Here is a 13973-nt window from a genome sequence, read left to right on the forward strand (position 1 = left end):
GTCCATAAGGAGATGAACTGCAGTACTTGATGCAGCTGGTGGCCACACCAGATACTGACTGTTACTTTTGATTTTGACCCCCCTTTGTTCGTTCAGGGACACATTATTCCATTTCTGTTAGTCACATGTCTGTGGAACTTGTTCAGCATATGTCTCAGTTGTTGAATCTTGTTATGTTCATACAAATATTTACACGTTTAAATTTGCTGAAAATAAACGCAGTTGACAGTGAGAGGATGTTTCTTTTTTTGCCGAGTTCACGTCACCCATTGCTTCAAGCCACACCTCGCTAAACCCAACAAACCGGAGAAAACGTACCTCAGTCTGTTCAAGAACATTCAAGAACGTTTAGGGAAAACGTGTCCTTCAAACAGTTTCACAACGTAGCAAATGTTCAAGCAAACTGAATGAACCTCAGTTTGCAGGCAGGTGGCTCCCTTTATAGATCCCCACAGTGGATGTGTCATAATACCCATAAAACCTAGCAGTCAAACAGGGAAATTGTTTAAAGGATTTTTCCACCATTCGTTTTTCCCATTTTAGAAACACTTAAAACAAGGGCCATGTTTTGTGTAGGCTTACCCTGGTGTGAGGTTTTGATATTCGTGTAAATCTTTCTCAGACAAGGTGACTTTTAAATCAATAAATTCAGCTCTATTTACTCTCAGATTCGAAAATTATAATTAATGACATCATGTAAGACTACAAATACATGCATGTCTCTCTAGCTGACACCTTTGCTAACAGGTATTGTTTTATTTTAAAACATGACCAAAATAAAATTATTATTATTATTTTTAAACGTGGCCAATTTATGCGTTACTACATTTAGCTAACATTAGATAGTTAACCCAGAGATTCTTACCTTTGCCTGGATTCAGCAGTCTCGTCCAGATAGTAGATAGATAGTATTTGTAGTTCCGTCGGATAGCCTCATTAGCAGCTAATTAGCGTTTCATTTTTTTTATTATACCAGCGAATATATTAATAAGTCACCTTGTCCGAGAGAGATTTACAGTTATCAAAACGTTACGTCAGGGTAAATTTACACATAAGAGTCTAAAATCCCCTATGGGAAAAATGAATGGTTTGAACCATTTCCCTGTTTGACCGCTAGGTTATATGGGTATTATGACTCATATTGTGGTACTCTTTGGAGAAGCTCACCTCATTCACCACTTCACCTGTGTCTCCAACAGATGACGTGTGATTGGTTACTTTGAAAGATTGTGGACATGCCCATAGCTAGACATTGAAACGAATATTTGAAATATAACCTATTTCAAGACAACGAAGCTGCTAAAATGTATAGTTGATTATAAAATCACAAGGGAATGCAGGCCAATGCACGGTTTCAAATAAAATGGCTTAAGCCTATCAACGTTGGCTACAGTTAGTATTTTTAAATGTTCAAGAAACTCTGAAGTAGCTACATACATCGTTTTAATAAAAATCAAGTTTAATCTGTAGTCTCAAAGAAAAAAAAAAGTTTTTTTACCAATGAGCGGGCGAAGATGAACCAGACTTTGGCGGGGATGTCCTCTCTGGAAAAAAATATATACTCCAGTTTTAGATTGCAGAGATAAGACTTCAATATAGTTTTTTCCCCCCTGCAGCAGATAAACTTTACACCAAACAGAAATAAAGGGCTAGGAATGTGTCTTTCCTTTGCTGGAGAGCACTCTCGACAAGCGCAGCCTATAATTGATATAGTTCTCACCTCTTTAAATTGTTCCATTGCCAACAGAAATATGTTTAGCTCTTAATTCGCAGCACGTCGTTCATGCTTTGGAATATTCGGTGTGATAAAAGACGACTCTTTTCAACTGGTAGATTTCTGCTGCTGTACTAGATAGGTGGCGTCGAATGCTAGAACGCTCAGTCACTCCCTAAAACCATGGACCCGAACTACGTCTGATCAGAGGAACGACGTCACGAGGGGGCTTGTTTTTATCCGTAAATTTCGTTTAGGAGAAAAGGAGAGTTACGACACTGGCAACTTGGCATTGACCCCCTCAGGCCTGCAGTGGAAGTCCGTTACATAACAGTCAATAATGAATGTAGTATTATGTTTGCTTAGTCCCAAGAATAACTGACAAAAATGTAAAGTTCAAAAGGCACAAATATAACGGTGATTTATTTGGCTTTTTCACATAAAACAGCTGCATATTCGTTGGCAATGCAAAATGAGACAATTTTGAAACTGTGTAGTATGGCCAGTACATAAAAACAGCTTACAAAATAAATAAAATATTAGACTATTACAGTTAAATGTAATACATATTAATCTGTTATTCACGGACAATGGATGTGATGGAATAAAACATGTTTCACTGGATCCTTGTTAAGGAATATGAGACGAGAGAAAATAAATATAATTCCTCCATCAAAGAATGGACAAAGAAACTCAAGCCCATAACCCGGAATGTAAAGGGAATACATTGTAATCATCTTATCATGACTTGTAGCCAAACAAGTTTTAGTTATGCCTAGTGTGTCAAGAGATCAAGCAAACAAGACTTTGGCTGACGCCCTGCAATAAATAAATAAAATATTGGCCAGGTAGGTGTGGCCAGGTAGGTGTGGAGCGGGAGGTGAAGTAGGTGACAAAGTCATCAGGGATGGAGCCCAGTCTCCTGGACCTCAGCTGGTAACTTCCTGTAATGGTGCTTCTAAAGGAGGGACAAAAGAAGGATTCATATACACGGACATCTAAATCAGGTAAACACACATAGGAGGCTGTTGCATAGAAAAGGGTCTGTATACATTGTTACACCAAATCATAATTCACCAACTAAAAGTACAGCTTTCATGGTTGTTAACAAATTCAAGTTAAAAAATGTTAATAGATTGCTTTTTATAAATGTTGTGCTACATTTAACTGACGAAACTGCTGTTGGTGAAGTCTCTTCCTTCGTAGGTGTTGTCAGAGGTCAGCATGTGGGAGAAGCCGAGATCAGGGATGATCGATGAGTTTCCCACTAGTAATTAGAAGTTGTAGGTGCGTTCAAGTGGATTTTCCCAGTTGGTATATGGTAAATACCACCTTCCCACTTGGTTATAAATGCAGCATTAGTTCCACAAGCTCAAAATATCTGCAAACTAACACAGTAACAGATATTAATGCTGATTTAATTTGGCATTTTCACTCCAACAATGGCAGACATGTTGGCAAAAGGAGACAAATGCAAAACTGAAAAAGGAATATCATAAAACAAACTATTCTTGCATTCAGGATGGCATGTTAGAAATGAAATCTTAACAGTAAAAGGCATCGTCAGGCGAGACTGCAAAAGATTTACTGTTCACTTTTGCACAAAACACTCTTCACTTAATTTTAAACAGCTTGCATTAGACAAAATACTGTACATTCTTGGGGTTTTTGATGTACAATGAACAGTACAAAATAAACCTGAAGTAAATGTATTCCACTTAAAAAATAAAATATTAACAAACTAACAGTTAATTCATGTAATAAATGAAGACCTATTTAACTGCCAATCATTATACAGACAATATGATTGAATAAAACATGTTGCATTGGATCATCATTCATCAAAGCTAGGATGAGAGAAAACACCATTCCTCAGACAGCAAAAACCAGAATGTGAAGTGAATGTTTTCTGTAATCATCCTGTCATGACTTGTAGCTGAACCAGTTTTAGTAAAGGCCTCGTGTGTCAGAGGTCAAGCAAACAAGACTTTGGGTGATGTCCTGCAATAAAAACACAATCAGATCACATATTGCCTTGTGCCTTATGTACAGCACAAAGCTATCAGAGTTAAAAGTAGAAAAGATAAACACATTATGCTTTTACCAGTGTTTAGTTCAAACACCCTTTGGACTATCTGCCCTCACCTGCACAGGAAGACAGGCACTGAAATAGTATTGATTCAAGAGACAAGCAGCATCTGCAGCAGCAAGCAAAACTATTCCAGACATCTACCCTCACAGAGCTCACTTACATAACACAGTGTTATTTAGAAAGGCACAATGGCCACATCCCATGATTTTCAACGATAGTCATTATCAAGTCATCACCTATACAATAATATACACCTCTTTACAGTGAATAGGCTCATTAAGAGAAATAAGATTCCACAGTAAAACTACCATTGTCAACTTGTCTTTCAACAACATCAACAGAAGAATTCCTCCCTTGCTTTGCCAAGTATTTTGTGCCCAACAATACTTGAATACCTCACAATACTTGACATTAGGAGGGACTCCATTGCAAATAAAACAGATTCTCTCTGTACTACACATTACAGCCCCCACTAGTTCATTTCAGCCCTGGCTTCTTGATGCTTCGAGGGACATTGGGACGATTCCATTCAGAGCCATTTTGTCTCAGTCGAGCAGGAAAGGCACTTGGTTTGGGCTGCTGCTCCCCCCTGTCGGCAGCTCCCAGGCACTGCAGGCCTGGTCCTCACCAGCACAGGACAGAGCAACAGAGCACCAGTATGTGTCCACTCGTAAGGCAATGCTCCTCTGTGCAGCACTCATCCACCACCCCTCATCGGCTCTCAGGCAGGCTCTGTGTCCGGTGTGGCTGGATGTGGCACTGGCAGTATGTGTGGCTCAGGTGGGATGGGATCTGTAAGGGGGGGTTTCTGACTGTGTGGGGGGTTCTGAGGGCAACACTGTCTGTGGAGGCAGGTCTGGCAGTGTGGATGAGGGTGATGTAGGCAGTACTGGTTGGACTGGTAATGATGTGGATGATACTGGCTCTGCTGGTACTGTGGTTGGCACTGACTGTGGGGGGGTTGTTGTGATTGACAGTGACTGTATGGGTGTAGAGTCTGATACGGTCACTGACTGTATGGGGTCTGTGGATGGAATTGTGTTTGACACCTCAGGCTGTGAGGGTACTGTGTTTGACGGTGTGGGTTCCTCTGGCTGCGACGTGTGTGTCTGCAGCGGGGGGGTGGTCTCGGGGTGTGTGTAGGGAGTCCGTATCCAGGAGAGCTGCTCTGAGCTGGAGTAGTAGGGAAGGAATGACCTCTCGTGGGCACAGGTGCGCATGGCCAGGTAGGTGTGGCACAGCAGGTGGGGGAAGCGGGAAGTGAAGTAGGAGACAAAGTCATCAGGGATGGAGCCCAGAGTCTCCTGGACCTCAGCTGGTAACTCCCTGTAATGGTGCTTCTAAAGGAGGGACAAAAAGAAGGATTCATATACACGGACATCTAAATCAGGTAAACACACATCATTTAGCTGGAAAGACACCCATACCTTGTTTCTCATGGCACGGAGAAGATCTCTGACAGACCCTCCTTTATACGACCGGAATTTGCGTAGGTCTGCCAAGAGAAAATACATGCAATGAGTAATCCACACAGTACATTCTAATAATTTATCCTAAAATGTATAATTTATCCTGAAAGTCTCATAATACAGCAAGATTATGATACCTCACAATGTCCTGGTCTAATGTTTGATATCCTATAAATATAGTCTACCTGTTAGGAAATCTTCAGCCAACTAGTTCTCCACAATGCATGAAAACTAAAACATAACAACAAGCTAAATAGACAAATGACTGACATGCAAATGAAAAACTCATGAATGCAACAGTCACAGCAAACCTTCCCTTACCATTTCTTTCACATACAGTGGCATATTAAGATTAGAACAACCCTATGAAACAACCCTATTCAGATGAACACTCAACAGGAAGCAAAGCAGCCTTTCAAGTTGAGAAGAGCTCAGCTAAATGCTGCAGTCTGGATTGACAGGAAATGCAAACCACATCCAGTCACTGCATTTTATATCAATGACTACACTCATATCTCTTCTGCACTTGAGAAACATTAAGCCTAACTGGGCAACTATTAATCAGGTTCAGTATAAAACTGTAGTAGGTCATGATTCCTTAATGAAATATATACGCTTTAATTTATTAAAGGCACTAGCATAGTAGTAGGGTTAAAACTGAACTCGGACCAGTCTCTTTATCAGTCTACACTCATGACATGGACAAAGTCTTGTAAGACTGGTATGTGGTTGTTGCTACAACTGATCTCAGGCCAGTCTCTTACCGGTCTGTAGAGGCACTGTGATGTGTTCCCTCCAGTCCAGCTTCACCACGGCCCGCCCCCCTCGCTCCAACTGTCTTACGATTGGTCCGTCCAGCGGCTCCTTCTCTATCCTGTCACTCAAGTCCTACAGGGGAAACAAGATGAAATATGGGTTTTTATTTAAAAAAAAGAAAATGTTGTTATTGGAAAATGTTCCGTTCACAGTTGCATCTCATGCTATACTGATTTATGTGGAACAGTTTAATTAGAAAAGTATTGGATTTGATTGTGACCTGGAAGAACTGCAGCTGTTTCTCCAGGCTCCAGAAGAAGGGGTGTTTGAGCACGCTCTCAGCAGAAGGCCTCCTCTGGGGCTCCATGCTCAGCATCTGTTCTATCAGGTCTATGGCCACGATGTCCTCTGGGAAAGACGAGACCAAACACTCTCAGTCACTATGGGGCGGTGTTGTGGCAGAATTGGGGTGAGCTGTTGTCACTTCTCAAGAGTTATGTTATTATTCTGTGTTGGACTGTGATGTTATGCATTTCATAACTGCTGTTATGTCTGCACCCTAAAACAAGGCCATTGTGTTCTAGAACTGTTGCTTGTATAAAATAACTTGTAACAATATGATTGTATTATTACCTTCCACTATATAAGGGACATGTAGCCATTTACTCTTGGAGCTCCTTCCCTGACTGCGATCAGTGAGGGATCTACCTAGCAGCTTCTCGTCTGCATTAAAGATTCACTATTATAAATTAGTCTCTGCCTAATCTTTGGATCAAATTTTCCACAACAGTGGTCTCTGATGTGAAACAACTGATTGTCAATGTTTGGGTTTGCATTAAACAAAATTGCAATAACATCAGGACCCAGTCTGTCTATAATAACTCTAATACTGCCTTTACCAAAACTGTCTAATGTAAACTTATTGCTCTCTTTGTACTTTCAAAGGCTGAATTGATGCTTACCAACAAGAAACAACTGTTTCTTAGACATTCAACATCCTGGTTTAAATCAAACCAATCCTACACCAACTTCCCCTCACCGCCTTCCTGTGGGTCTGAGAACAGGAAGTGATGTCCTCACCATGTTTGTGGGGCTGTAGCTGGTCCAGGCTGTAGGCTCCCAGCAGTATGTTGGCTTGCCTCTGCAGAGACTTGCCAAAGGGATGACATCCCCAGGACACAACATAGTAGAACACACAGCCTGCAGAGAAGATGTCCACCGTGCACGTCTACAGAGGAAGAGAGAGAGAGGTTGGGAGTTCAATAATGGCGTTCTGTTGATGGTTAGCAATCAATGTCTTTGATAAAAGGCAAGATAAGTATGTAACAGTGAACTGCATTTACATCAATTTAAATTAGTATCAGACAGCGACAGTCACACAGGCTTTTGTTTCATGACAGCTGCTATCTGTAAAATCAGGACCAGTCATGTGTCCAGTAGAGAGAGGGACCACTCACAGGGTTGTCCTTGCAGTCCTCACTGAGGACCTCTGGGGCGATCCACCCCTCGGTCCCGGGCACCCCGGACCTCCTGCTGAAGCTGTGTCGGCCCACCGCCAGCTTCTTACACAGGCCAAAGTCGGAGATCATGGCCCGCGCCCGACCGTGGGCGTTGGGCATGGACACCAGGATGTTGTGGGGCTTCAGGTCTCTGTGCACTGGGGACGGGAAGAGTGGAGAAGATCAGATCACACTGGAAGAATAACCTGTAACCTAGGAGATCTTAGATGTTTACTGTACCTAGTCCAGCTGCAGTAGTCTTGTGAATCTTATTGAAAATATTACTGTATGGTAAGAACCTTTTTGTTCTTCATGAAAACCTATATTAAAACCTAGTGGGTTGGCAGGGTAGCCTAGTAGTTAGAGCGTTGGACTAGTGATCGAAAGGTTGCAAGTTCAAATCCCCGAGCTGACAAGGTACAAATCTGTCGTTCTACCCCTGAACAGGCAGTTAACCCAGTGTTCCTAGGCCGTCATTGAAAATAAGAATTTGTTCTTAACTGACTAAAGTGAAAATAAAAAAACATCTTGTGATTATTACCTATATTGAGGGAGTGCAGGTGTGCCAGTCCTGACATGGTCTGCTGCAGCAGCATCACAGGCTCCAGTCCATGCCGATCAAAATCCTGTCTCTCCACATACTGAAAGAGGAAACAAAGAGTCCGTATGCAGTGAGTGAGTAAAAGTAACAAGAAGCAAGTTTAAGAGGATTCATTAATTAATAAAATGAATGAGAGCGTAAGCTGAAAGGTCAGGAAGAGAGAGGGTGTTGTAGGGCTTAAGACAACTTTGGAGGGCCAGATACATTTGGCTCGTGGGCCGGGTGTTGCAGACCCCTTGGTTTGGTGGTCAGTGAGGCTGCGGTACCTCTTGCAGTGAGGCGGCACACAGCTCTATGGCGATGTACTGGAACTGGCGGTCCCTCTCTGTGCAGAAGTAACGGATGACGTTGGGGTGCTCGTCCGACTCGCGCAGCAGGTCCACCTCACGGTCAGCAAAGCTGAAGCATTCTGGGAGGATCCTCTTGACTGCCACGGCACGGTTGTCAAACTGACCCCTGGTGGACAGCGCAAGGGAAGGCTAGTAGAACATTCATAAACAGACACTTTACAAAGAAAGGTTGAGTTCTTGTCTGTATATTTGTAAAACTGAACATTTATCAAAGTAAATGAAAAACGAAGGTTGTGTCCCAATTCTCTTCCCACTTGCACAGAAATAATGGGTATGCGGCCAAAGACTCTCGAGAGTCTGTATGACGAGTAGAGATGATTGAACAACTAACTGAGCAGCCTCAAAAAGGCACTTGACTTTCATTTCACTTTGTTACAAAATGTAGATACATTAGCCTGGGGTGAGACTTACTTATACACGATGGTTCCCTCTGCACCATGTCCCAAAACATTTTTGGGACGGAACATTATCTTTCCAACTCTGACCATGTTGGGGTCCTCATCTGATGAACCATAAAAAAAAGCACATCAGATATTGGAATCAGAAGAGTATCTTCTCTCCTTTTCAAAACAATTGCCAGGCATCAAGATGAACAGAGCAGTGCTAGACCTACTGTAAGTGTGTGAGTGAGTATGTGTGAGTAATTGTGTGCGCATCAATGTGTGTTGTCTTTATCAATGTGTGTATCCACTTGTGTCCTCCATACCTCCGTCCTCGTTGGCGGAGCTGCCCAGCTCGGGCACAGACAGGTTGGAGTGGTTGGATGCACGGGGGGTGATGTTGGGGGTGCCGTTGGGACTGCTGTGGTCTGAGTCAGCGTCCGGGGCCAGCAGGGGCAAGTCGGTCCCTGGGGGAGAGAACGGCTGTCTCCTCAAGAGATCCAGCCGCTCATCCAACTGCCTCTGGAACTGTTCATGCTGCAGCTGCTGCTGTTTGTGAACACTCTGGGAGAGGAGAGATGGAGAATAGAGGGTGTGTAAACCAGAAGTACATGTATAAGTGAGTTATAGTGTTCAAGTCAGGTTTGTGTTATATCCATAACTCAGCATTTCAACTAAACTGTGGCCTTACTTCCTACTTTTAACACAGAGCCTACCATCATACTGGAACTAAACTGTGGCTTCCTACATTTAACACAGAGGCTACCATCATATTGGAACTAAACTGTGGCCATTTAACACAGAGGCTACCATCATATTGGAACTAAACTGTGGTCTTACTTCCTACATTTAACACAGAGGCTACCATCATATTGGAACTAAACTGTGGCTTCCTACATTTAACACAGAGGCTACCATCATATTGGAACTAAACTGTGGCTTCCTACATTTAACACAGAGGCTACCATCATATTGGAACTAAACTGTGGCTTCCTACATTTAACACAGAGCCTACCATCATATTGGAACTAAACTGTGGCTTCCTACATTTAACACAGAGGCTACCATCATATTGGAACTAAACTGTGGCCTTACTTCCTACATTTAACACAGAGCCTACCATCATATTGGAACTAAACTGTGGCTTCTTCCTACATTTAACACAGAGCCTACCATCATATTGGAACTAAACTGTGGTTACTTTTAACACAGAGCCTACCATCATATTGGAACTAAACTGTGGCTTACTTCCTATTTAACACAGAGCCTACCATCATAACAAACAGAGGCTTGGAACTAAACTGTGGTCTTACTTCCTACATTTAACACAGAGCCTACCATCATATTGGAACTAAACTGTGGCTTCCTACATTTAACACAGAGGCTACCATCATATTGGAACATATTGGAACTAAACTGTGGCCTTACTTCCTACATTTAACACAGAGCCTACCATCATATTGGAACTAAACTGTGGCTTCCTACATTTAACACAGAGGCTACCATCATATTGGAACTAAACTGTGGCTTCTTCCTACATTTAACACAGAGGCTACCATCATATTGGAACTAAACTGTGGCTTCCTACATTTAACACAGAGGCTACCATCATATTGGAACTAAACTGTGGCTTCCTACATTTAACACAGAGGCTACCAAACTCATATTTAACACAGAGAAACTAAACTGTTACTTCCTACATTTAACACAGAGCTACCATCATATTGGAACTAAACTGTGGCTTACTTCCTACATTTAACACAGAGGCTACCATCATATTGGAACTAAACTGTGGCCTTACTTTTAACACAGAGGCTACATTTAACACAGAGCCTACCATCATATTGGAACTAAACTGTGGCTTCCTACATTTAACACAGAGGCTACCATCATATTGGAACTAAACTGTGGCCTTACTTCCTACATTTAACACAGAGCCTACCATCATATTGGAACTAAACTGTGGCTTCTTCTACATTTAACACAGAGGCTACCATCTACATTTAACACAGAGGCTACCATCATATTGGAACTAAACTGTGGTCTTACTTCCTACATTTAACACAGAGCCTACCATCATATTGGAACTAAACTGTGGCCTTACTTCCTACATTTAACACAGAGCCTACCATCATATTGGAACTAAACTGTGGCCTTACTTCCTACATTTAACACAGAGCCTACCATCATATTGGAACTAAACTGTGGCTTACTTCCTACATTTAACACAGAGGCTACCATCATATTGGAACTAAACTGTGGCCTTACTTCCTACATTTAACACAGAGGCTACCATCATATTGGAACTAAACTGTGGTCTTACTTCCTACATTTAACACAGAGCCTACCATCATATTGGAACTAAACTGTGGCTTCCTACATTTAACACAGAGGCTACCATCATATTGGAACTAAACTGTGGTCTTACTTCCTACATTTAACACAGAGCCTACCATCATACTGGAACTAAACTGTGGCTTCCTACATTTAACACAGAGGCTACCATCATACTGGAACTAAACTGTGTCCTTACTTCCTACATTTAACACAGAGCCTACCATCATATTGGAACTTTAAACTGGAACTAAACTGTGGCTTACTTCATTTAACACAGAGGCTACCATCATATTGGAACTAAACTGTGGCTTACTTCCTACATTTAACACACCATCATATTGGAACTAAACTGTGGCTACCATACCATCATATTGGAACTAAACTGTGGTCTTACTTCCTACATTTAACACAGAGCCTACCATCATATTGGAACTAAACTGTGGTTACTTCTTTTAACACAGAGCCTACCATCATATTGGAACTAAACATTTAACACAGAGCCTACCATCATATTGGAACTAAACTGTGGCTTACTTCTACATTTAACACAGAGCCTACCATCATATTGGAACTAAACTGTGGCCTTACTTTAACTACATTTAACACAGAGCCTACCATCATATTGGAACTAAACTGTGGCTTACCTACATTTAACACAGAGCCTACCATCATATTGGAACTAAACTGTGGTCTTACTTCCTACATTTAACACAGAGCTACCATCATATTGGAACTAAACTGTGGCTACATTTAACAAACTGTGGTCTTACTTCCTAGAGGCTACCATCATATTGGAACTAAACTGTGGTCTTACTTCCTACATTTAACACAGAGCCTACCATCATATTGGAACTAAACTGTGGCTTCCTACATTTAACACAGAGGCTACCATCATATTGGAACTAAACTGTGGGCTCTTACTTCCTACATTTAACACAGAGGCTACCATCATATTGGAACTAAACTGTGGCTTCCTACATTTAACACAGAGGCTACCATCATATTGGAACTAAACTGTGGGTCTTACTTCCTACATTTAACACAGAGCCTACCATCATATTGGAACTAAACTGTGGCTTCCTACATTTAACACAGAGCCTACCATCATATTGGAACTAAACTGTGGTCTTACTTCTACATTTAACACAGAGCCTACCATCATATTGGAACTAAACTGTGGCCTTACTTCCTACATTTAACACAGAGGCTACCATCATATTGGAACTAAACTGTGGCCTTCCTACTTCCTACATTTAACACAGAGCCTACCATCATATTGGAACTAAACTGTGGCCTTACTTTAACACAGAGGCTACCATCATATTGGAACTACATTTAACACAGAGCCTACCATCATATTGGAACTAAACTGTGGCTTCCATTTAACACACATTTAACATTTAACAGAGCCTACCATCATATTGGAACTAAACTGTGGCTTCTTCTACATTTAACACAGAGCCTACCATCATATTGGAACTAAACTGTGGTCTTACTTTAACCTACCATACATTTAACACAGAGCCTACCATCATATTGGAACTAAACTGTGGTCTTTTAACTTCATACATTTAACACAGAGCCTACCATCATACTGGAACTAAACTGTGGCTTTTAACCATACTACATTTAACACAGAGCCTACCATCATACTGGAACTAAACTGTGGTCTTACTTCATACATTTAACACAGAGCCTACCATCATATTGGAACTAAACTGTGGTCTTACTTCATACATTTGTGTCACTCGTGTTCAGCTTGTTGACTGACAATCTGTACAGCCAGGTAGTAACAGCCATACACCAGATCACCACTAGGTGTCAGTGCTCCCTCACCTTGGGGTAGATGATGATGAAGGCTACCCAGCCAGCCAGGAGGAAGGTGCTGAAAATGATGGTGGCCATGTCTTTAAGCATAGAGTCCACAGGGGCCTCCACCCTCACCTGTGAGGTTCGCCCCGGCTGCTCCTGGATGGAGGTGACCGCCGGGGGGCTGGGGCCCACAGTGGGGCCTTCTCCCATGTCACTCTCATTCACCTTCTAGGGGAGGACGAGGGAGAAGATATTTTTTATACCCCAACAAATTCAAATCAAAGAGGAGAGGTTAGTTGGCATGCTGAAGGACTGAAACACACACCTCCTCTAGGGTCTTCTCTGTGGTGGGGGGGATGACATTGCTCTGCTGGCGTGGGATACTGTCAGGGAACTTCTCCAGGATCTTGTTATGGGCATCAGGAGGCGTCTCATGATGACCTGTGAGAGAAACGCATCCAACCAGCATCAGCATCATCACTATGATGATATTACAGTGTGTGTAATAGCATCTATAACATATTCTTAAATCATTATCATGCTGACATCACTGAAAACCAACTTCCATCCTTATTCTACAGCCACAACTGCATTGAAGTGTATGGACTTGGACAATGCTTGTGCTCCACATTTGAGAACTAACTGAGCATCCAGCAGAGGGCACTATAATGACACAAGGTAGACACTGGGGAGGGGGGAAAATGCACAAGAGGAGTGTTCTCTACCTATGAGGAGCAGGTGGTTCCTCATGAAGTTGATGCGGTTGCGTTCCCTCAGGGCAGAGTTGAATTTGACGCTGGTCCTGGGGGTGATCACACACTCCTCCTCCATTGTTACCTCCTGGCTGTTAGGACCCTCCAGCATGGGGAAGGTGCTGCCACGGGGCTACAGGAGACACACAAACCACTAGATTATGGAACCTTTTTTTAACTAGGGAAGTCACCTAGTGATTGACATCCTTTT

General features: G+C 42.2%; 1 protein-coding gene across 2 annotated transcripts in view; it reads right to left on the reverse strand.

Annotated features, from left to right (window-relative positions):
• Positions 1–2104: 2104 nt before the first annotated feature.
• The window catches only part of ern1 (endoplasmic reticulum to nucleus signaling 1), a 33329-nt gene continuing 21460 nt past the window's right edge, over positions 2105–13973 (reverse strand). Inside the window, exons 10-23 of one of the 2 annotated variants that reach the window (XR_006832458.1) lie at positions 13736–13895; positions 13336–13451; positions 13035–13238; positions 9188–9425; positions 8893–8983; positions 8398–8587; positions 8072–8171; positions 7489–7688; positions 7112–7259; positions 6312–6439; positions 6040–6163; positions 5234–5301; positions 2876–5146; positions 2105–2672 (exon numbers count right to left, since the gene is read on the reverse strand). Coding sequence is in view for 1 of the 2 variants with exons in the window: in XM_046305314.1 (XP_046161270.1) it covers positions 4583–5146; positions 5234–5301; positions 6040–6163; positions 6312–6439; positions 7112–7259; positions 7489–7688; positions 8072–8171; positions 8398–8587; positions 8893–8983; positions 9188–9425; positions 13035–13238; positions 13336–13451; positions 13736–13895 (2331 nt within the window). In the remaining variant the exon portion in view is untranslated. Of the gene's footprint in view, positions 5147–5233; positions 5302–6039; positions 6164–6311; positions 6440–7111; positions 7260–7488; positions 7689–8071; positions 8172–8397; positions 8588–8892; positions 8984–9187; positions 9426–13034; positions 13239–13335; positions 13452–13735; positions 13896–13973 lie in introns of both variants that reach the window. The other variant, XM_046305314.1, reaches the window with a different exon arrangement.

Source organism: Oncorhynchus gorbuscha, linkage group LG16, assembly GCF_021184085.1.
Source record: "Oncorhynchus gorbuscha isolate QuinsamMale2020 ecotype Even-year linkage group LG16, OgorEven_v1.0, whole genome shotgun sequence".
NCBI lineage: Eukaryota > Metazoa > Chordata > Actinopteri > Salmoniformes > Salmonidae > Oncorhynchus > Oncorhynchus gorbuscha.